The 23,980-nt window shown below is 43.0% G+C and overlaps 1 protein-coding gene across 2 annotated transcripts in view; it reads left to right on the top strand.

Annotated features, from left to right (window-relative positions):
- Positions 1-23,980, top strand: part of fn1a (fibronectin 1a) — a 35,971-nt gene that overhangs the window by 8,104 nt on the left and 3,887 nt on the right. The window contains exons 10-45 of one of the 2 annotated variants that reach the window (XM_086145294.1): positions 1,115-1,270; positions 1,548-1,676; positions 1,785-1,928; positions 5,726-5,847; positions 5,939-6,107; positions 6,201-6,386; positions 6,617-6,745; positions 6,836-6,925; positions 7,208-7,402; positions 8,793-9,074; positions 10,540-10,803; positions 11,541-11,635; positions 11,913-12,081; positions 12,160-12,246; positions 12,686-12,877; positions 13,336-13,608; positions 14,123-14,237; positions 14,330-14,406; positions 14,487-14,576; positions 15,647-15,913; positions 15,997-16,113; positions 16,220-16,384; positions 16,474-16,629; positions 16,721-16,834; positions 17,255-17,524; positions 18,383-18,594; positions 19,536-19,623; positions 19,708-19,890; positions 19,998-20,087; positions 21,374-21,565; positions 21,645-21,734; positions 22,493-22,598; positions 22,691-22,910; positions 23,215-23,385; positions 23,465-23,603; positions 23,688-23,846. In XM_086145294.1, the coding sequence (XP_086001420.1) occupies positions 1,115-1,270; positions 1,548-1,676; positions 1,785-1,928; positions 5,726-5,847; positions 5,939-6,107; positions 6,201-6,386; positions 6,617-6,745; positions 6,836-6,925; positions 7,208-7,402; positions 8,793-9,074; positions 10,540-10,803; positions 11,541-11,635; positions 11,913-12,081; positions 12,160-12,246; positions 12,686-12,877; positions 13,336-13,608; positions 14,123-14,237; positions 14,330-14,406; positions 14,487-14,576; positions 15,647-15,913; positions 15,997-16,113; positions 16,220-16,384; positions 16,474-16,629; positions 16,721-16,834; positions 17,255-17,524; positions 18,383-18,594; positions 19,536-19,623; positions 19,708-19,890; positions 19,998-20,087; positions 21,374-21,565; positions 21,645-21,734; positions 22,493-22,598; positions 22,691-22,910; positions 23,215-23,385; positions 23,465-23,603; positions 23,688-23,846 (5,703 nt within the window). Of the gene's footprint in view, positions 1-1,114; positions 1,271-1,547; positions 1,677-1,784; positions 1,929-5,725; positions 5,848-5,938; positions 6,108-6,200; positions 6,387-6,616; positions 6,746-6,835; positions 6,926-7,207; positions 7,403-8,792; positions 9,075-10,539; positions 10,804-11,540; positions 11,636-11,912; positions 12,082-12,159; positions 12,247-12,685; positions 12,878-13,335; positions 13,609-14,122; positions 14,238-14,329; positions 14,407-14,486; positions 14,577-15,646; positions 15,914-15,996; positions 16,114-16,219; positions 16,385-16,473; positions 16,630-16,720; positions 16,835-17,254; positions 17,525-18,382; positions 18,595-19,535; positions 19,624-19,707; positions 19,891-19,997; positions 20,088-21,373; positions 21,566-21,644; positions 21,735-22,492; positions 22,599-22,690; positions 22,911-23,214; positions 23,386-23,464; positions 23,847-23,980 lie in introns of both variants that reach the window. The other variant, XM_086145293.1, reaches the window with a different exon arrangement.

Below are 23,980 nucleotides of genomic sequence, written 5' to 3'. Positions count from 1 at the left end.
AGTTGTCCAAAGATAGACAAGAAATTCCAGGAAGACACAAATTCATTTTCAACCACATCGACATTTGATGCAAATATACGTAAATTCATTTTCAGCCTATGTAAAGAGAAAGCGGGTCCCGTTTCCAATGCAATGGAAAACAATAGAGGTTATGTCAAGATAAACAACCAAGTCATGTTTGAGGCCGCAGCAGAGGTACTTGATTATCTTACACCGTCCCATCCCTTTTTTGTTTTACCGCAGCTATGCTGCACAGCCTAGTTGTCTCAGGAAACCAGATGTTTTGGCCCCCGTTCAGATTCTGCCAAAGGCCCGGCTTCAAGAAAGCAATCCCGTTATGGATCTCCTTTGCCTGGCACTTCTTGTTGAAACAGACTCATTGTTTTCTGATTTAACAGTTGGCAGTACCTTTAAGGGTGGTGCTATAGCATCTAGATACTACTGAGGCCTTTTTTTTCATCACGTACAGTCAACTGTATAATTTGGCTCCCCTTCTTTTTAATTTATGGATAACACCTGCTGAATACTCCCAAGACCATGACACAGACGGCTCTGTCTTCAAATCAATGGGGACTCTTTTCTATGGACGCAGGTGTTCTCTGCTGGCCGCCAGAGTGATGTCAAAACTGACCATCCCGAGTCAGCGACAATAAAGCGGCTGTTGCTTGAGCAGCGTCAGAATGCTGTCGTCGGGTCGTCTGCGACAGATGTCGAAGGTTAACATCACAAAAAGCAGTTGGACGCGTTATCAGGAAATTGGAATCAGACTGATGTCAAAATGCGAAAATAAAAATAAAAATAAAAAAAAAAACAGCGCGGCAATCGGAAGACGTTGTATTTCAGTTACTCAACGACATCGAAAAGGTCAACTTGAAAAAAATCAAGGTCTTAAAAAGACAATGCATCCCAGCCAGCTAGGGATCAATTGCACCAAAGGCGTGTTTAAAATTAATCGGTTACATTTTTAAACTGTAGATTTGGAAAATCTGTGGAGGTTCTCAGTCATGATGAATTCTTGTTGAAATTTGAACAATAATTAAATTCAAAATTTGGCCAAAGATTGCCAAAACTTAAAATAAAAATACTGACACGACTCTTTGCTTATCCATTCCAGACCACGAAGAAGTGTGCACGAGCAACGAAGGGGTGATGTACCGCGTTGGCGACCAGTGGGACAAACGCCACGAGGTTCTGGGTCACATGATGCGCTGTACCTGCATCGGCAACGGACGCGGAGAATGGAGCTGCATCGCCTACTCGCAGCTTAAGGGTGTGTTCATGCGTTTACGTGTGACTTAGATCGGCTTTCAAGAAGGAATGTGATGAATTGCGTTGATGTTTGTGTGCGTGGCATGATTAGAGGGCTGCATTCAAATTCTCTGAGCTACGAGTCGAAAGGTCACGAGGCATAATCGCTCACCTTTCAACTGGTTAAAGCTGTGCCTGCACCTGTGTTTTTACAGTGCTTGTTTTACACCTGTGGCACGCACACACACACAAAACATCTGGGATTTTTGAACACCCAAGTCTTTTCTTGTGGTTTTCAGACCAGTGTATTGTGGATGGTCTGACCTATGAGGTGAACCAAACCTTCACTAAGCAGCACGAGGAGGGCTACATGATGAACTGCACCTGCTTTGGACAGGGACGTGGGCGCTGGAAGTGTGATGCCATTGGTTGGTTTGGAATCTACGAATCGACGCCATTTTAATTACTGAACGACCGTTTCGCACATGCTATCAAGCCGTCGGGGAGTCACATTTTTTGTGTGATTCTGCTCTCAGACCAGTGCCAGGAGCCCGAGACGAGAGCCTTCTATCAGATTGGAGAGTCCTGGGATAAGGTCATCCACGGGATCATGTACAAATGCTATTGCTCTGGCAATGGCATCGGCGAGCTCACCTGCGAACCCCAGCAGTCCTATCATGGTAAGGTGTTTGACATACAGCGTATTAGTGTTGGGGACAATTATCATACATAACAGATTAGAATTACCAAATGTCCTTTTACCCGCACAGTATGTTTCCATTTAACCACAATAAATGGTCAATTTATGATTATTTTATGGATATATATTTAAATCAAATAACCCTCCATCTTGAAAATCCCTTTGTTTGTAAAGCTTTGACCATATCGAGTCCTTTTCCTCCTTCTGCCATTATTTGTTAAAAAATGCTACTAAATCTATACAAAAACATTTTAGCTGGTATAGGTAGATTCAGATGCATTTTGTCAGCTCTTTGGCCAGCCAATCAGAAGAGGCCTTAGCATATGCTGAGTCGCCAACTTGATATGCGATCGGTCGAAGCGACACCTTCATTGCGGCTTATTTTAGGCTAAAGGGGCCTGCGCTGTTGATTCTGAAGGCCTCGAGGCAGGGGTCTCACACAATGGCTGAAATATGATTAGTGAAGAAGCACGAAAGCAGTGCAGCCGTAAGAAAAGTTGTGAAATAGAGACTATTGGTTTAATTTAATACATTGATGGTAAACAAATTAAAATATTATATTAATTAAAATCTTAATTAATTAAGAGGTCCATGATTCCGATAGCGTCAAGGCGACAAATGACCTATCACTGTTAACCCAAAAATTTTTGGATGGGAATTTTAAATTGGAAAATTGAAAATTCATGTGGCGGTGGCGATTTTTCTTCCTTGAGCGCGGCAGTCTCTACAGATGCAAAGAGTCAGACGAGTTTCCATTTAAGAAGGAAACGGGACGGATATTAGCATTTCCACCAGGGTATCGCGTTTCCCATTCTGCCGCAAAATACCCACGAGTTATCTGAACCCGGAGAGAACGGCGATTTAAATTAATTTCCACTGTGTTGGGAAGCCAGATGCTTGTGGGTTGTTGTTTGTTTTTGTTTTTTTTTAAAGAAGTGAAAATGGAGTACAGATCAAAAACAGTAAACTTTATTTTTAGTTGATTTGTGATTAAGCAACTATTTATTTGTATTTGATTTGCCAGAAAACAGTTTCTTATTGGACTCCTGAGCTGCACATCTACATGTGTGTGCGGGTAGAATTCGCTTTCTTCACACTCTGCGCTCAAACAATAAACTTAAAAAATGTTTATTTAAGTTACCTTTCTAAAAAGAGGGGCCTTTCAACTTTGATGTGAGGCAGACACGTTGGGGGTGTGATTTCCTCTTTTGCAAATACACCCCCTCCCCACACACAAACACACACACACACACACACACACACACCCTCCGCTCTGGGTCTTTGTTCTTGCTAGCATGTGGCACTTCCCCAGTTCTGTTACCACAGCTGTCCAGAACACAACAGTGCACGTGTGTGTATAGACACCCCCTACACACACACACACACACACTCGCACACACACCTTTTTAAAAGCCTGTAAAACACCCTTTTTTTTATAGATCACCGATGGCGGGCATCTTCCTGCTATCCCACTTGTTGTAGACGAAAGGGATTCAAATGAATTACTCAAGCTAAGGTTAAAACACATTAAACATCTATTAATATAATAATCACGGTGTGATGTAACATTTCAGATAAAAATTATAGAGCCTTTTGGTTACTTGAAATTCAGCCAGCATAATTTCTGCGAGGAATCCACCCAGTCAATGGCTTCCAAGGTCCAATCCCCCCAAATTGCTTCTCTCATTTTGCTATTATGAGGTAAAAAAAAAAATAAATGAAATAAATTCACAGTCTCCCAAAATATGCATTAATATATCAGCGGGGCTCCGAGGGGAGCTGGCGAGAGTGCGTAAATGGAAACTGAGACCGTCTCGGAGCCTTACGTAGAGGAACATAACTTATTTTGAGTGCGCAGGTTGAAGGGAGATACAAAATGTAGGCCAGAGCTCTGCCATGAGTGGCTGTAATGGCAACCAGCTGTGAGCTTACACTGTGTGTGTGTGTGTGTGTACACCCATGCTTTTAAGCGTGGATATAGAAAATACAAACTGTTTTTTTTTTTTTTTAATAAAAGAAGCCAAGTCTAGACTCCAAACGGGATATCTTACCGCACCATAAAAGGTAAAAAAAAAAAAAATGGAAAAAGTCAAAGGAAAGACAACCCCTATGTCGATAAGATCGCTTAAAGTGATGTTTTCTTTCCCCGCAGTCTGTGTTTATATCTCCCGACCTGCGATGAAATTCAATCTTTTTGGGGCATTTCTTACCGTCGGGGAGTCTCTTCCCATCCGCTCTTATCACTTAACTGTGCATCTGCCCATATCATCAAGGATGTTGTGTCTGTGTGTGTTTATGCTGCATACACACACTGCAAGCGAGCGTTATTTTATTTTATTTTTTTTTAATGTGAAGTGCATCCCCCCCACATCTGAATCCCTTGACCCGCCTTAGTGGCCTGTGGGTCTGTAATAGGCCGTAATCGGTGCCAGATTGTTGCTGAGGTCTGCATATGGGCCCTGGTTAACCGAGCCACTTGCTAAGAAACTCTGATTACAAGTCTGCAATTTTTTTTTATTTTTTTTTTTAGAAAGGGGGTTATGTGTTGGGAAACCTCAATTCTTTATAGATGCTACCAGTAGCCTATCGGTAAGGCTCATGTCAAATCTGCTGGCCACATGATTTTTGTTTACATTAAAGATCCATCGTAATCTCCATTTTCATTTTTCATGCATTTCCAAAACAGAAACCGTGTCAATCTACTTTTGTTACTGCACATGCTAAGCCTTTTCATATTGACCTGCACGGGCAGGGTCGCCGTGCGCGTCCACGTGCGTCCACGTGCTGGGAGCTTCTGCAGCGGTTTGCTACAAAGCAAACCGCGGCAGGATGTTCAGCCAGATTGTTTGGACAGATGCACGACAGCTGCATATTGTTACGTTGTGCGAGTTTAGTCGAGCATCAAAAAGTCATGTTTCGGGACTAAATAGGGCTTATCATCTATTACACATCACATTTTTGTCTGCTCTGTAAGTCAGGAAACTCCCCCCCCCAAACACCCCCACGCACACCTTAATCGTTTTCATCTCATTGTATTGTGATACTGTATTTATTTAGGCTACATTATTTTCAGCCTAATCTTACAATTCAAGTGTTTGTACTGTGTTTGGGCTATGCAGCATTTTTTGTTATTGTAAATAATTTCCAATTTCTCTGTTTATCATGAACTGTTTTCCTGTCGCGCTCTGATGTGATACCTATTTTACTTTTTGTGAAGTCCCTGGGATTTTTTTCTTTTTATGTATCATTGTTATTTTCATTATTGATCATTTATAATCAATGATAATTATTATTCTTGATTCAGCACTTTTATAAATTGGGGGGAAAATCATTTTACAGCCATAAATTGGGAAAAATTACACAAAAATCTGCAAGAAAATCATTAAAAATGCCCACTAATATTGAAAAAGAAATGGGAAATTGAATGCTCGTTCTACCTTCCAGCAGATGCTTTTATGTTTTAGTTTTGCATACTGTTTTGTAAAAGAACTGAGGATTTAAAAGTGGGTGAGGAGGACAGGCTCGAAAAGCTTTTCGGGTCAGGGCTAAATAAATCTCGGGAGGAATCTCACACGGATGTGTTAGATTTTTTGTTTCTTTTCCCTGAACAAGACAGGGAATATGCATATGTTTGCAGTGTGTCCGCAAAGGACATATTGGATCATTATAAATCGAATACATATTTGTGTGTATGTGTGTGTTTTTATATAAATACATACATAAAATCATCCTGCTTATTCAAGACTTGCCTTCTTCCTGCTTTGCTGTCATTGTCAGGTGGTCACCGTCCTGTCCAGGTCATCATAACCGAGTCTGGCAATCAACCCAACTCCCACCCCATTCAGTGGAACCCCTCGCCGTCGGCCCACATCACCCAGTACATCCTCAAATGGCGGGCTGTGAGTTAAGAAAAGAACGAGAGTTAGTTAAACATGAGACTCCTGAGTTGATCTTGGAGTCATCAAGTTGTTTCTCTTCTCCCGTTGACAGAAAAATACCCACTCATCGTGGAGGGAGGTGATGATCCCTGGCCACCTCAACTCCTACACCATCTCTGGTTTGAAGCCGGGTATCACCTACGAGGGCCAGCTGATCAGCGTGCTGCGGTTTGGACAGCGAGACGTGACGCGCTTCGACTTCACGACCAATTACGGGTCATGTGAGTTGGAGGTCTACCCCCCCCCCTCAAAAAAAAAAAAAAAAAAGACAAATGAATTATAGCATGGAATCCGTACTTTTCTGTTTTTTTCAGTGGCCACATCGCAGGGAGAGACCACGCCTCTGCCGCCGGTGGTTGACACCTCGGAGTCGGTGACGGAAATCACCTCCAGCAGCTTCGTCATCTCCTGGGTTTCTGCCTCGGACACTGTCTCCGGGTTCAGGATACAGTACGAGCTCACCGAGCAGGGCCAAGGCACCGGGCAGCCCATTATTCTGGGTTGGTACAGAAGCGCGCGCGTACTACTAAACAGTGTTAAAAAGCAACTAAAAGAATTTTTTTTTTTTTAAAGTGCTCCCTTACTATTCTCCCACAAGTCTCAGGTTTCAAGGATTGTGATGTGTGGTATCTTCATTTACTATGAACTTAGTCCATTAAAATTTCAATCCACACAAGTTTTACTTTGTTTGAAAAGTCAAATATTTGAGATTCAACTCTTGTATTTCCAGACTTGCCACGCACAGCTACCTCAGTTAACCTCAACGAACTTCTCCCCGGTCGGAAATACACTGTAAATGTCTACGAGGTGACTGAGGGCGGAGAGGATAACCTCATCCTTACAACCTCACAAACCACCGGTCAGTAGAAACAAAGATGTTCTTCAAAAAGAAAAAAAAACATCAATTAAAATCATGAGAATTCATATTCTCGCCGCACGTATCCCGCAGCTCCCGATGCTCCTGCCGAACTTGAAATTGACGACGTGGGCGAAACCTCCATTGTCATCAGCTGGGAAAAACCACAGGCTCCCATCACTGGTATGTTAAGAATAACAATAATAACAACTTTATTTACCCCAAAGGAAAATTGTTGTGCCAGAGTTACAAGAAAAATATAACAATAAGAAATAATAGTAGAAAATTGTATGAAGGGTAAAAAAAAAAAAAAGAAAAAAGAAAATTAACATTAGCCTTAAGCTTGTAACAATTAATTCCTTCGGAGTGTTTTCGGAATGAAAGAAAAAAAACACAACAACATTTTACATTCATTATTTCTTTAAATTTAGAAAAAAAAAAATCCACGCTCTTCTCTATCCACAGGCTACCGGGTGGTCTACACTCCATCGCTGGAGGGTGAGAGCACGGAGCTGATCCTCCCTGACACGGCGGAATCCGTGACCCTCAGCCACCTCAAGCCCGGGCTGCTGCACAACATCAGCATCTACGCCGTGGAGGACAGTATGGAGAGTGAGCCTGTGTTCGTGCAGGTCCTCACCGCTGGAGATCCACTGCCAGGTAAAGGAAACGGCAAACGGTCTCAACTTATGTAGCGCTTTAGCACCTTGCAGGTTTCAAGGTGCTAATCAGGTCATCAGGTGCAAGTCTGGGTTCAGTGTCTTGTCCAAGGATATTCAGCAGAAGGGGGGAATCGAACCGCTAACCGTACAATTGGAAGGCCGCCTGTTCAGTCCGTGGTGGATGCAAACAATGCACTTACTATGCTCCACTTCATTCGCGCCCAAAACATTATGGCACCCTCCAGAATTGACCTACAAAGCGTCCCGTGCTGCGTTCAAGTGTCCATATTTCCCGAGTTCCCCGATGGAAAGGGAAGTCATCGGGTTCGCAGCTGTCGGGCCTGCGCTCTAAACTCCGTTATGTAAAGCTGCGGGCTCGCCAGGTCCGACGCGCTGCTGGCCCCGACCTCGTAGACGATGGAATCGTGTATGTTTTGTCAGCGCCTGTTTTATAAAGAGCCCGTGTTCTGGATTAAAGATGCGTGACCTAGTTTTGGACAGAAACCTAGCCTAGAACCGCGGCATCGCAGACAAATACACGGGGTGAGTGGACAAAGCCGGTGCCGGGGTGTCCGTGAGCGTTTTCGAGGCCAAGGCTCATTTTCCACCTGGTGGATGTGATGCCTGTCCTGGGCAATCCAATCACAGGCAGAGTTTCAAGTGGCCTATGTATTCAAAATTGTGCATTGTTCCTGTTGCTGATCAAATAGGTCATCCCAAACCAGCATGTTTAGCCCGTTACTACTTAGCCATTTCCTAGGATAGATTTTGTTGGCCCGCGGGTTTGCTCACGCCGACCTCATTCATTCTGTTTTGAACAAATACCCTTATTTTAATCGATCCGCCTGGATGACAGTAAAGGGAGAACGAAAACTTAGTTTTGTCAATTTGCATTAGTTATATTGATATTTTTCCAGAAATGGCAGCAACTTCACGGATGTACTTCGGAAGGTCAGGAGGGAACAGGATTTTTAAATCATCGAAGCTTTGTTGACAAGTTGGATCAAGTGCAGCCAGAGTCATTAAATCATAACTTTATTTTCTTATTATTTCTCTGTTTTATCTTAAATGCAAACAAGGTTTCAGTCCTGTCTGTTCCTTATTTTCCCTCAATGAGTGAATCTGTTTTTCTGGTCTTTCCACCTAATGATAAACAATCTGCTAGGTTTGAGTAAACCTGCGTTGTCTGGCAGTAGATTTATTTATATTTTGGTTTGTTTTAAGTCCACTTGCAGTTAGGTTAAATCAAATATGACAGCCCAAGCTTGTTTTTTTTTTTTTTTTTCAAAAGTTTTTTCAAAGAGCGCCAGCTAATGCTTGTTAAATCTCTACAAACATTAAGAATGGAAAACTAAGTACTAAAATATCCTTTTCCCCGCCATCTACAGAGGAAGTTGCTTCCCCCACGGATCTGCAGTTCCGTGAAGTTACCGATAGAAAAGTCACCCTGATGTGGAGCGGCCCATCCGGTGACGTCTCCGGTTACCGGGTTACCGTCGTCCCCGTGGATGAGTCGGGCTCGGCCCGGGACGAGAGTTCCCTCCCCATCATCGGTCAAAACACCTTCGTGGAAGTGACGCAGCTGCAGCCCGGGACCCTGTACCGCTTCAGCGTCTACACCGTTCGCAACGGGGAGGAGAGTTTGCCGCTCATCGGGGAGCAAACCACCAGTGAGTACGACAGACGATACTCCCGTTTCCGTGGTAACGTCTGTTTTTACATCGTAATTCACCCCCTGCGGGGCCAAGTTTTGTTGCGTGCGTTCAGGGATGTGTTTTATAGGTGAGAGCGCACATAAACCTGTCAAGAATGATGAGGATTTTACTTCATGACTTATTACGCAAGTCTAAATCTATGACTGAAATATGCCTTTCAGAGGATCGTATTTAGGGGAAATCATGATCTCCAGGAGTCCCATCTATGGTGAAAGTAACACCAGTATTTTATCTGATTTATGGTAAATATTAGCTTGGACTCGGTGACCAATGAATTCACGTTTTGCCGTCAAACGAGAAGAGATGTACAGTAATGTCTTATATTACGTTGCTTGGTTATCTGAGACTTAGATGGCAAAAAGTGCTGTCAAAAACATCTTCAGTGACATGAATCTGCTTTATGGCTTATTACGTAAGTCTAACTCTTGAAATGAAATACGCCTTTTAGTCGATTGCATTCAGGAGGGCTGGTGATCCCAAGGCGTCCCATCTACGGTGAACGCAACAAAAAAAATTATTGCAAATATTAGCTCGTACTCAAGTGGCCAATGAATCAAAGTTTTGCTGGTAAAGCAAAAGAGACGTGCAGTAATATGATAGAATTAATGTTTTTTAGGGACTTGGATCCCAAAGAATCGTCTCAAAAACGTCTTACATTATGTGAATTATGCTTCACGGTTTATGACGTAAGTCTAAAGCTATACAGGAAATATGCCTTCAAGGTTAATGCTTTGAGGGGGAATCGTGATTTCCAGGAGTCCCATGTATGAACAGATTTATGGCAAATGACCAATAAATTCAAGTTTTGAAGCAGAAGAGATGTGCAGTAATATAGAATAATAATAGAATTAACGTGATGGGTTTTTAGGGACTTGGATCCTAAACACTCGTCTCAAGAACGTCTTTCAAAAAAAGTCTTTCATGCTACATAATTTATTCTGTAAGTCTAAACTATAAATGAAGTATGCCTCTTACACCAATTGCATTGTGGGGTTAATGTTTGTTTGTTTAGAAGTTTATTAGGACAGTGTACAAATACATTAAGCACAGAGGCAGAGATGTTTGTACCAGATTATAGCTCATAGCTAATTTCCATCTGTAGTCCTGGACAATACAAATATAAAACTGTATAAAATAGACAATATATATAAAATATACAGATAGGCAATAAAATAACTATACAATATATAAACATGTCATCTCGAGGAGTCCCATCTATGGTAAAGGAAACACCAATTATTTTGCCAGAAAAGCAGAAGAGACTTACGGTAATTTGTTAAATGACTGTTGGTTATTTTCAGACCGAAACGCCAAACATCGGTCTTGAAATCGTCCTCCATGTTTTCAAAAGGTGCACATAAAGGAGAACGTACAGTTCTTTCCATAGATTGACCGTTTTGACTTTTCTCTCCCCCTCCAGAGCCCGACGCTCCGACCGACATCTACTTCAGCAACGTGACGGACGACAGCGCGGTGGTGCTGTGGTTCGCCCCTCGCGCCAAGATCTCGGGCTACCGTCTGTTCCTCACCGTGGAGGGCTCCAGCCCCAAGCAACAGCGGCTGCCCGGCCGGCTCTCGCAGTACACGCTCCTCAACCTGAGGCCGGACACGACGTACACGGTCACCATCCACTCGGAGCAAGACAACGTCCTGAGCCCGGGGGAGAGCGCGGTGTTTACAACCAGTGAGTAGAAAAGTGACGCAGATGCTTTTGTTGTTGTTTTTTCATATTGTACCATCTAACACACGCACTAAAAATTAGGTTTTAAACATACGGGACTGTCTCAGAAAATTAGAATGTTGTGATGAAGTTCTTTATCTTTATAAAAAAACAAAAATTCCTTTTACATGATATTCTAATATTTTGAGATAGGATTTTTGAGTTTTCTTAAGATGTAAGTCATAATCTGCAATATCAAAATAATAAAAGGCTTGCAATATTTCAGTTGATTTGTCATGAATCCAGAATGTATGATATTTTTGTTTTTGTAATTGCATTACATAAGATAAAGAACTTTATCCCAATATTCTAATTTTCTGAGACAGTCCTGTATTTCTATTTAAATCCAAGTTTCTGTTTTTATTTCAGGAGAGAAATATTGTAACATTACTCTCACTTTATTTACTCCACTGACTACATTTTATGCATTTAGAGAGTTTCCTTGGTGTAATGATCCAAATGAATCACAACAAAGTAAAATTTCAACCAAATACCATAATAATAGATCTGCATTTATATTTAACAGGTAATATTGTAAAGTCTTAGGATTATCTTTTGGCTGAAGTGCCTGAGAACACACCTTCAGAAATAATATTATGCTCTATGGGCCCTGGGAGGATATAGAGACATTGTTCTTGTAAATATAAACTTGACGTATTCTCACGACACACGAAATGGCCTCACCAAGCCTTGTGTTGCAGAGCCGCCGCTGGGAAACGCTCCGAATTTCAGCACGGATGTGACGGACACCTCCATCGTCATCTCGTGGAGCCCCATGCCACGTGTCGGATACAAGGTACATTTGCCTGAAAACCCGGAATTATCCACTTTTTGGCAATTTCCTTACAATTGCTGGTTGGGAAATTTAAAAACTATAAACAAACAGGAGATGTTTTGGGGTGATAACTCCAAAAGTACGTCTGCAGAGCTCAGGGAAGGCTCGGATGTTCTGCTGGCAGCCATGTTTTTGGGAAAATCTTGACCTCTAACCTTTACCTCCTATACGCTAAACTGTGTGTGTGTGTGTGTGTGTGTGTGTGTGTGTGTGTGTGTGTGTGTGTGTTTACTGACAGTTGACAGTGCGACCTAGCCAGGGTGGCGAGGCCCCGAGAGACGTGACCTCCGACTCAGGAAGTATTTACGTTTCTGGTCTGACTCCGGGGGTGGAGTACACCTACAGTGTCCAGCCCGTCATCAACGGCGAGGAACAGGGAACGCCGGTCACACGCCGGGTTGTCACCCGTAGGTCTAAACCCGACGATGTTTAAACACCTCTTTTCTGCCCCTTTTTTTATTCCCTCTCCTCTCTTCTTCCGCCAGCTCTGTCTCCTCCCACCGACCTCAACTTGGAGTCGAACCCGGGCACCGGAGAAATCACCGTCCAGTGGAACGGAGGAAACACACCAGGTAGAAAAGCTGAAAAAAATGTATTTAGAATGAGAATTTTTAGATGAGATGAGATGAGAGATGAGAACAACTTTATTTATCCCCAAGGAAATTGTTGTGCCAGAGTTTCAAGCAAAAACATAACAGTAATAGATGATAGTAGGAAGGAGGGAGAATTAGATATACAATTAAATAAATTGTCAAGGTTAAGGCTATCAAGTGTTTAAAGGTCTATATATAAGGTCTATATATAGATCATTTCCATATTATCAAGCATTTCTCATATTTATTTTAAAAATTATATTAAAAAAATTAAATGTGAGCATTGTATGTATTTACCCAATAATGCCACTGGTTTATTGATTTTTTTTTTCTATGAATAGTATAAGATTGCAGATCAATGTGGAGTTTCACCAAATATTTAAATAGTTTCTCACCTGTTTCCAAATCTCCACCCAAGACATCACCGGCTACAGGGTGTCCTGCAGCCCCACCAAAGGGCAGCAAGGGAACAGCGTTGAGGAGTTTGTGGAGGCCGGGAGCAACTCCTGCACCTTCGAGAACCTCAGTCCAGGAGTGGAGTACAACGTCAGCGTCGTCACGGTCAAGGACGACATGGAGAGCGCACCCGTATCCACCACCATCACGCCAGGTGGGTTGCGGTCGTGACGTCGGAGTGTTTCCCGCGTCATTCGAAAGCTAAGATAGTCGATCAAAAATATTTTGTCCGTGCAACAGAGCGGTATGCGCTAACCAGAACAATTAACAAGAACAGGTTCTGCTCTGTAGTATCGCCATACTAATCAACACTAGAAGACATGACAGCTGCAAAATGGCATTTTTGCAATGACAACGCTTTGGTTTCTGGATATTTTCAATGGTGAAATGCCGCTGAATATCGATCGAAACCACAAAACCAATTGTCCCTTCCATCGATGTGATGTGTTTTAATATCACATTGTAATGGAAGTGCAGTTTTCCCAGCTTTGACCGTTGCTTCTTCCTGTGTCCCCCGTCCCTTGTGTGGAATCCCTTTCCCTCCAACTTCACTTCCTGTTTGTTCGATGTCGCCGCCGTCTCGTCTTTCCTCCCCGCCTTCATCGTGCGCAGAAATCCCACAGCTGACCGACGTCAGCTTCGACTCGGTGAGCGACACCACCATCAGCCTCCGCTGGTCGCCGTTCAACACCACGGCCGTCACCGGCTATCGGATCACGGTTACGGCGGCGGGCGAGAGCGTCCCCATCTTCGAGTACACGGTGTCACAAACAACCGGGAACTACACCGTCAGCGGTCTGGAGCCCGGCATCGATTACGACATCAGCGTGATCACGGTGACGGAGCAAGGCCAGAGCGAACCCACGACAGTCACCCAGCAGACCTGTAAGTGCTGAGATCCTTCCAAACCGCTCAATTAGAAAATACAATTCTTTTTTTTTATTTTATTTTAAAGCAAAGGTGCAAAAACAACCCACTAGAAATAAAAATTAGATTATAGTCAATTCCTGAAAAGATATCTCCTGACCAAGCAGGGGTATTTTTCCATTTACTAGTTAGGCAGTCGCAAATCATGCTGCTTTTTATGACGGTGAAAATAAAGCTTTTTGACAGATTTCAAACTTTTGAAGCCTTTTATGTGACAGCATCGTTTTTTTTTTGTTAAAGCTCCCGGTGTGCACACATGCGTGGACCATGTGGTTTTAGTCAAGGGTCTCAATTGGGTTTACATGGACATACGCGCATTAACCGCGGCTCTCTGGTAAAAAGAAATACGGCGGTATACCCTTTCCCCTTTGGTCCCGAACTTTTACAGACCTCCTTGTTTTTAATAAAATGTACGTGCACGCCACAAGCTTCTGAATAAATGACTTATCAAACCGCTCTTTACGTTTGACAGCCGTGCCGGCCCCCACCTCGCTGGGCTTCGGCAATGTCGGGCCAGACACAATGGAGGTCACCTGGGAGTCGCCGAACGTCCCAAACCCTGCCTACATCGACAGCTTCCTCATCAGGTAGCAGAAAAGATCGAAACAGTGTTGTTTTTAAATACGCTTTTAAAAGGTTGCGCAAAAAAAAAAAAAGACGAAATTGTCTTATGGTCCAGGTATAACCCCATTGATGACGACTATGAAATGACTGAGACCAACGTTGGCGGTGACAAAAACAGCGTGGTGCTGAGGAGTGAGTAGCGGAACAATGATCCAGTCCCGTTGCAAAAACACAAAGGACTCACCTCGAGCTTCTTTTTCTTCCGTGGACAGACCTGCTGCCGAACACCGAGTACCTTGTGTCTGTGGTGTGCATCTACGACCAGAGGGAGAGCTCGCCTCTCGTCGGGAGCCACAAAACAGGTACTTGATTTTGCGTACTTCCACCAAAAGAGATGGACGTTATCAGGAAAAAAAGGGGACTGTAAATATGGGATTTTAATAAGTGGCAGTGTGCTGTGTCTTGTATAATTGGCAGAATTCATATTGATGACTGGTATTGTTTCTGTATCTCACACACACATACAACGGAACATATATGGCCCAAAAAGAGAATTTCTTTTATAGCTGAAAAAGACAACGGATTTGTTGTTTGTTTTTTTAACTTAAAGTCCGGTGCTTTTCATCAATTTTGAAAGAGGTTTACTCATTGAGAACAAGAACAAGGAAAAAATGATTTACTTAAAGAAGTCTTTGTTTTGTTTTTGTTGCTTTGTCTCGCATCATTTTTAGTTTTGCTTTTGTAAAGCAAAGTCCACCCAGGTATCCTTCTCCACAAAAAGTTGTGTTACTTTCAGTTACATCTGTTCAAAGCGTTCCATCTGACACCAACTGCTGTCCCTTTTATTGATCTTGTTTTTTATTTATTTATTAACCACTTTGTCGCTTTAACTGTTTTTTATTTTTATATATTCTTATATATTACATTTATATTTTTGCATTTATTTTAAATCTGTATTTTTTATATTTTTGGCCGCTGTCCTTGAATCTGTAGTAAGGCACCTTAAATAATATTATTGTTATCATCATTATTATTATTATTATTATTTATATTACTGTGTGGTAAAAATCACCCTTTTTCATTTTATTTAGCTTATTTATTTTACCCTGTATCGGTTCAAGAAGGACAACAGCAACGAGCACCTGCCAGCTCACGTACAAGCGCGGAACAGTACTTTCTGCCTCGCCTCATCACTTTTCTCTGCACTGTATTGACCGATCAGAGGGAGTAATTCTGTCGCACAATTAGGTGAAAGACATTTCGGCGTATATAATAAGCCAACAAATCTAGCACAATAAATTCTTTTACCTACTTTCCATCCGCAAGGCACACATTTTAATTCATCTTTGGAGGTAGAACTCGAGTATTGACGAATAATTTTACTCGACTGTTTACTTCAGCACTGCTGTTTCCCCTCATCCTCTCCTCGTAGCTCTGGACTCCCCCGTGGGCCTGCGTTTCTCCGAGATCTTCACCAACTCCTTCACCGTCCACTGGCTGCCGCCACAGAGCAAATTCACGGGCTACCGCATCCGCTACCAGATGGCCAGCGGCGGGCGAGCCAAGGACGAGAGGTTGCCCCCCTCCAGGAACCACTTCACACTGACCGGCCTCTCCCCGGACACCGACTACCTGGTCAGCATCGTCACAGTGAGCGGCTCCCAGGAGAGCCTGCCGCTCAGCGGGACACAGAAGACAAGTACGGGCCCAGATCAGCTTAACATCAAAGCCTTGGGTGTCTTTACCGCTGTTATTTATATTCCTTTTCACCTCCTTCTCCAGTCTCTGACGCCCCTACGGACCTGGAGGTGGTGGACTCCAGCCCTACCAGCATCACCGTCCGCTGGGACGCCCCGCCGGTCACCGTCCGCTACTACAGAATCACTCACGGCGTGACAGGTGAGTCACTAACCGCTTTTAAAAGTGACAAAGGCGATGTTTGTAATCTACACCAGGGGGTGCAGATTGATTTTTTTTCTTTGTTTTTCATGTCCGTTTTTTTTAGGAGGCCACAGCAATCCCAAGGAGTTCACCGTGTCGGGTTCCCAGTCCACCGCCACCATCAACGACCTGAAGCCCGGCACCGACTACACCATCACCGTTTACGCCGTAACTGGTAGAGGGGACAGCCCAGCATCCAGCATTCCCATCTACGTCACACACACGACAGGTAAACACACACACGGATATAGCATTGGAGTTCGTCTGTCGGGTCTCCTCCCGCAGCGTGCCCATCTCATTTTCCTCCCTCCTCCGAAGGCGTCGAGTCCCCGTCCGACATGGAGGTGATGAACGTGAACGACAACAGCGTCACCGTGAAGTGGAGCCCGGCCCAGGGGCCCATCAAGGGGTACAGGGTCACCGGGGTCCCCAGAAATGGACAGGGCTCGTCTTTCACCGAGGTGGTGGCTCCAGGTAGGGCTGACTTGAGAATATGTAGATATTCTACTCCTCGATGAGCTAGGATCATTTGTAACCTTGTGATCTTTTTTTTTCTTTTCTCCAGACCAGACGGAGATCACCTTCTCCGGCCTGATGCCCACAGTGGAGTACGTTTTGAGTGTGTACGCTCTGGGAGAAGATGGGGAGAGCTCTCCACTGGTGGTGAATGCCGTAACAAGTACGTATTTTTCTAAAAGTGGGGTGTGGGGGTTGACCTTGTACTCAGGGAAGTCTGACAATCTGGAAGACATAGGAATGCGTGAAAAATTGTCTTTTCTTTGGAAATTTTAATTTTGAATGAGCACAAATGGAAAAAACACCTAAAAATTTATTTGAAACATTTTTTCCTGGATTAACCTCAAAATTAACCAGCCATCATTTGGACGTTAATTTGGAAAAATGACATTTAAATTGCATGAATTATTGAAATTATGCAGAAAGTCCCTTAGGATTTACAAGGATTATTTATTAAAAATAAAAAAAAAATCTTTTGCAAAAAAATCCTTAAAATTATTAAGAGTGCATCTCTCCGCAAACTGGAACCCCAAATATTCATGACTTTTTTTATTTTAAACTCTGCTAACTATCATTCATTTAGATGTAGATCGGCCCAAGGACCTGACCTTCTCCGATATCGACTCCACCTCGCTGCGAATCACCTGGGACAGTCCCGACGGATTCGTCACATCCTACCGGGTCATGTACTCCAGCTCTGAGGAAGGCGAACGAGAGCTGCGCCCCGCCCCGCGTGGAGACGCCGAGTCGGCCATCATCTACGGTCTCCAGCCGGGCACGGAGTACACAGTGAAGGTCATCGCCCTGCATGACGGCACGGCCAGCACACCGCTGGTGGGCAAACAAGCCACCGGTACGTATTTGTGTTGAATAAATAAATACCCCCTAGAAATCGTACAAAGATCCTTAAATCTGTCAATCTAGGGGTTTTGGACAGAAGGATAAGTTGAGCCACATGAGGTTAAAATGCAAAAGATAACTATTGGCTACGCGTCCCTTGAATACCTGGAAAGCATTTAGAAATATCTCCTCACTGGTACGACACAATACAATGAGCTAAGCGCTAAACTGCATTCAGAAGACTGGCAATTTCAAGTTGTTTGCCTTTCACCCTGCGTACAGATCTAACTGTATAGGTTTTTTACGCCTAGCTCGAACTGGCGTTGTGATCTCATTACTTGGGCGTTATTTCGATTGGGCCATTACGATTGAAACTAAACTAAATGAAACTAAATTAGTAATCTAACTGCTACTTGGTAATATTCTAGAAAGGCCCATGTTTGCTTTTCCAACTGTACTCTCGTCATTACATGGCAGCTAAACCGTTACTTAGCTGAGATTTCACGCAGTTTTTTGTGGAAGTTAACCAATGAAGACTTAAGGTTATTTTTTTGGCAACATCATATTGAGTCTTAATAAACCATTACCAATATACACCAATAATAAGTTAAAGATTTGTAAGAAACTCTCTCAATTGATCAGTGAATAAGTCCATCAATTTTATCTTATACTGTATTGATCCCTTTCGGGAAATTCCTTCTCCGCATTTAACCCATCATGGATGAACAATGAGCGGTTGGCAGCCGGGGAGCAGTTTGGGGTTTAGTGTCTTGTTCAAGAAACGAGGAGGAGCCGGGAATGCTCAGTTCCAAAGACGCTTTTTCTGGCCTCTAATCGCCCTTTAATCGTCTCTTTTTCTCTCCCAATACAGCAATCTCACCCCCCACGAACCTGCAGTTCTCCCACGTTACCTCCACAGCGTTCACCATCAGCTGGAACGCACCGGGCCAGGAGAACCGCTTGACCGGCCTGCCTGGTCTCACGGGCTACCGGGTGGTGGTGAACCCCAAGAACAAGAGCGGACCTACCAAGGAGCTGAACCTGGCTCCGGACCACACCAACGCACACATCACCGGACTATTGGTGTGTTTTAATCCTTTAAATTAGACCAAAAAAAAAACTTCTAGCTGAGAATCCTGTTTCCTTGTGGAGATGGATGCAGATTGTTAGGATGTTTTATATCAATTTAAAATATTAAAACGTTTTTTTTTTTTTTTTTATCATACCGAAGTTAACTTTGAAGGATAGTAAAATAAGTAAGTCAAAAAAAAAATTACATTACTTGTAAATACTCACAAATGAATAGAATAGAAATAAATAAATAAAAAACTTTAAAAATATGATTTAAAAACTCATACACTGAAATCAACAGAGGGTACTATTTTTAAAAATGCAATAATAGGAGAAGAAACTGACATAAAACAAGGATGATGTTGATACCACTTTTAGGTTAAGGAAGACAAAGTTTTCAGTCACTAACTAGAAGTTTTGCGGCTGAACTGCTAAAAGCAGCCTATTATTTGATTTTGACATTTAACACAACCCGCAAACCACGAAAAGCGGGTCTGTTTTGTGTCATAGTTAAACAAATGTTAGATAAAGCTACTGGAAACATGGAATAAGGATAAATGCTACGTAACACACACACACACTATGGAGTAGTCGTAAACGTGCTGTTGCTAGACTACAATAAAGATACAAAACAAAAAACAGGTGCTATCAAGATTAGGTGTGCGTGATCTCATCTGTGGACGGAAGATTATTTAGAGGAGACACGACGAGCCCCGACGGGCCAAAGTTGACTTTTATTTGGAGCGACGCTGGAAAAACGATCTGGAATGGGAACAGACGCACATGTGTAATGCTCCGTGCACTGCACTAATCACCGCTTACCGACAGAAAAATAATAGTAATCAAATACCAGGCGGCAATTGTAACTGCGGTGCGGATGCTAGCACACTGGGTGGAAAGGTAGAGCTCATCCTTTAAGTGACTGAACTTTTTTTTTCCCCCCTCTCTCTCAGTTTGAGACCACATATGACGTGCAGGTTTATGCCTTGAAAAATTCCCTGACCAGCAGGCCAGTCCAAGGAGAGGTCACCACACTGGAGAGTGAGTACTGACTTGTGTGAAGTGATTTTTTTTTTTTTCTTTGTATTTCTTCAACGTTTACTCTTTCCTTCGTCGACACGTAAGATATCAGCCCCCCTCGCCGCGTACGCATCATTAATGCCAACGAGTCCTCCATCACTTTCACCTGGCGCTCGAAGACCGACGACATCTCAGGCTTTTTGATTGAGGTCATACCCACCTCCTTCCCGGACACAACGCCCACCCTGAGGACCATCGGCCCGGAATTACGTTCATACACCGTCACAGGTACAATATGATTATGTCAATATATGACAATATAGAGAAGTAATACACATCAAGAAACCACACATGTACATTATGTTCTCTCATTGTGATAACCGTCTGATCCACAGGTCTGGAGCCTGGTACCTCCTATAAGATCAACCTTTATACACTGAAAGGACGTGGACGCAGCCCACCTTTCCCACTCAACGCCGCCACAAGTAAACACCAATCGCCATCGATCTGTCTAACCTTGATATTTATCGTCTCTCCTCGGTTTTGATCAGTTTGCCCACAGCAGGCATCTAGCTGGACACCAACATTTGAGTCTTCTATATAATTGATATTCAATTAAATGAACTGATGTCACAACCTACAAGTTTGATAATGACCGATAGTGCTGATAGTGTTGTTCTCAGTTGCTGAATAATCAGAATTTAACATCCAAGTTAGGAACCTCAGGCAGAGAGACTTTTTTTAACCTCCAACGTCTAGCACCTTATTTGTTTTCTGGTATCATACAAAACTACTTGAACGTTGACCATTCCCCCACTATCACTACACTTACAACAAACATTCATACTGTTTATATATAATATAATCATATTCCAGTCTCAAACATATTTTTGATATAATAAGTAGTTAAAAAAAAAACTTTTTACCTCCTGCCCTAGAGCACCTATGATATTTTATATGACAGGTACATGATATTATATGGCATCAACTTGTAAAAACAAAACATTATCATGAAAGCCATTTCCATATCTTCCATTTTATTCCATTTACATTTCAAGATTCTTCACAAAAGATATACCAATTAGCAGTCATTATTACTGTTATTATGGCAATAAAGCCAAGATTCACTCAAGGTTAATTGGGTTGTTAGCAGTCAAGTCAAAGGTAGCTAGCATAATACAGAAACTCAACACAGCAACAAAACTTGGTTTTATTTCATATAACAAGTACCTAAGAAAACAACAATTTGTTAAACAAGACAAACATATTTTTAATTTGTCTCTTTGCACAGATAGAACAGTTAACAACGTAACGTTGTTACGTCCATATTACAAGAGATTAACTTAGAGGTAGGCTAGCATAGGCTAACAGGCTTGGTGAAGTCAAAGTTTGCTAGCTTGATACATAAACTCAACATAGCGACATCCTGTGGTGTGAAACATTATTGCCAAAACTTTTAACAACAGCCATTATAACAGAAGATACGTTTTCTTAAGGAACATTAACTTTTGGAAACTATTGGAAACTGTCAGTTAGTAATTAACTGTTAGCAGAGGCAATATATCAATTTTCATCTCTTTCTCTACTCACTTTATATTCTCATTTAAAATGACAAATATTTAGATATTACTGGGATATATTTTTGTCACATCCACTGCTATTTTCATAATCCCCTACAGTTGTTGAAAAATGTTTTTTTTTTTTGTTTGTTTGTTTGTTTTTTTCTGGTGGGGGTTGAGTGGAAAGTAACCTCCTTATCTGTCTCTTTCAGTTCAACCGGTTGTCATGGCACCCACCAATATCCACTTCACTTCCCTGAACCCCACCAGCATCTCCTTCACCTGGGAGCCCTCCCGGAGCCCAGGGGTCACCGGCTACTATGTGACCTACGAAGAGGCTGGAAGCCTCCCTCGGGAGGTCACCCCGAGACCCCATTCCGGACAGAGCTATGCCATCGTCAACGGTGAGGAGGATTTTAAATAAAAGGGATTAACATGGATTGAAAATGAAATCATGACGCTTTTTGTTTTCCTTTTCCACAGGTCTGAAACCAGGGACAGAGTACGTCATTAAGATCGTCGCGCTGCAGAATTCTCTGAGAAGCACGCCCCTCGTTGGAAAAGCCAGAACGCGTAAGTGCATCATTCATCCATCATCCATCTGTTTATAACAATTTACAGCTTAGACCTTATTCCTGTGTCGATTACAGTACATTCACCTTTCTAGTCAAGTTAACACGGTTAACAAGGAACAGACTTTATTTGCATAGCGACTCGCCACAGATTTAAACCCTCAATCTGGATCGATCATTGGAGTAATTTCATGTGTATATTCTGATCAAGCTCCTTTTTGAAAAGGAAAAAAGACAACAAAAAATATCTACAACAGCAATGTTGTTATTCCAATTAGTTAGACCTTAAGCATTTTCTATATGGCTCCTCCAGTTTTGGAGCTGAACTTTGACGCCCTCCACTGGCTAAAATTGAGATAAAATTGTTCATTTCAGCTGTTGTAGATGGATTGAAGGTGTGCTTTTTTATCGCTAGGATGTATTGCAGTGTAACTGCTGCAATTTAAAAACTACATTAATCACACCAGGTACATCCCACATACAACGACTCATATATGCACATACTCACACCTAGTCAAAAAATCTTTGACATATATCCAACTGAAGAAATATTCCCAAACACATGCAAGAATCCTGAAATGGCTGATTAAAAAGCGCATACAGAGATTTACAGTACAGCATCTTTATTCCCTCCATACATGCATGCACTCATAACAGGCAAACACAGGATTCATGCACTCTAGTGTAAATAAGAGTGAGGTATTTCAGCTGCAGGATCTCCGCATGTCATCGCACATGTGTTTTCTCTCATCCAATCAGAGCCGGTGACAGATCAGATGCTTGTGCCTGAGCTTCCTCAGCTTCCTGTCCCTCACCGACCCAGCACCGACCACCTGGATGTTCCGGAGACGTTCAACGACAGGCTGTGAGAAATTGTTTTGGAAATAGTTATGATGCAAAATACGTGTTTTTAAGCAGGCCTTTCTTCGAGCGCTCATTCTCCTCTCACGCGTTCAGCTTCGACAGCAACCACGTCCATTTGGCCGGCACCAACGGCCAGACCCGGCCCGGCCAGCAGGGGCAGCACATCTACACAGAGTACCAGAGCCTCGGCCCCAACAACCGGCTCCAAGGCCCCCACGGCGGGCCCAAGGAGGGCCAGAGGCCCACTCTGAAAGAGCCCCTGGTGTACATCCCCGTGGCGGGTCCTGACGGAAACCGTGTTCCGCTGGTCAAGGTGCGACAGAGGAGTGTTATCTCACCTCTTACGGAAACTATGTTTATTAAGATCAAACCCGATCACCTTCTAAAATTGACTCTTGAAGAGTGTGTGAATGGATCCAATGGAAAAAAAAGAAAAAAACTCAATACATATACTTTAAGAAACATGAAGTAAATATTGCTGAGTAGATATTTTTTAGATGGTTTTGAAATACTTTGCTGCAGCTATTTAATCACCAGATCTGTGAAGCTGAGAATTTATTCAGCTTTGGTTTTTCCGGATTTTGAACCGCTGTGTCCGCTATTTTTTCCCATCGCAGGTCAGTGACACGTCTCTTTCCGGCCTTGCATTCGGTTTCAACGACAACGAGACTGAGGTGCCTCAAGAGGTGCAGACTGTCACAACCATCTCCTGGCAGCCCATCCCCCACACCACCGAATACGAGGTGTCTTGTAACCCCATCACACACCTGGAGGAAAAAGGCTTCCAGGTATGCCCCCCCATCCATTCGGACACGTTATAGATGTGACAACGTCAAACGTGGAATATTGAGTCTCGATCCCTTGCAGATGCGTCTCCCCGGCACCTCAAGCAGCGCCAAGCTAATTGGATTGACATCCGGCGCCTCCTATAACGTTTTAGTGGAGGCCATGAGGGGTGGAGCTAAAGAGAAGGTCCTGGAGGAAGTCATAACGGCTGGCGATTACGGTAAAGCATCCATAAAGGTCAGGTGGATTCGTTACAGAGGTCTGTGCTCTTTGCTCAAACTCTCACCCGCCTTCCGTCCTGCAGGTGCATTGGACGTCCCCGTCCAGGATGCGTGCTATGACACCTTCACGCACACCTACCACGAGGTGGGATCCGAGTGGGAACGCATGTCCGAGACAGGCTTCAAGCTGTGGTGCCGCTGCCTGGGCCTGGGCAGCGGGCATTTTAGGTGTGATTCATCCAGTGAGTGGCTTCGCTAACAAAAAACACCAGCACGCCATAGAATTACATGCCAAATAATTCTATGTATTTCTTACAGCAGAGGAATTTATAATCGGTCTATACCAATATATATATATATATATATATATATATAT

This window comes from Fistularia commersonii, chromosome 4 (assembly GCF_037954325.1).
Source record: "Fistularia commersonii isolate RoL2024-O1a breed Wild chromosome 4, RoL_Fcom_v1.0, whole genome shotgun sequence".
In the NCBI taxonomy this organism is placed as follows: domain Eukaryota; kingdom Metazoa; phylum Chordata; class Actinopteri; order Syngnathiformes; family Fistulariidae; genus Fistularia; species Fistularia commersonii.
This window is presented reverse-complemented; position numbering and strand designations above follow the sequence as displayed.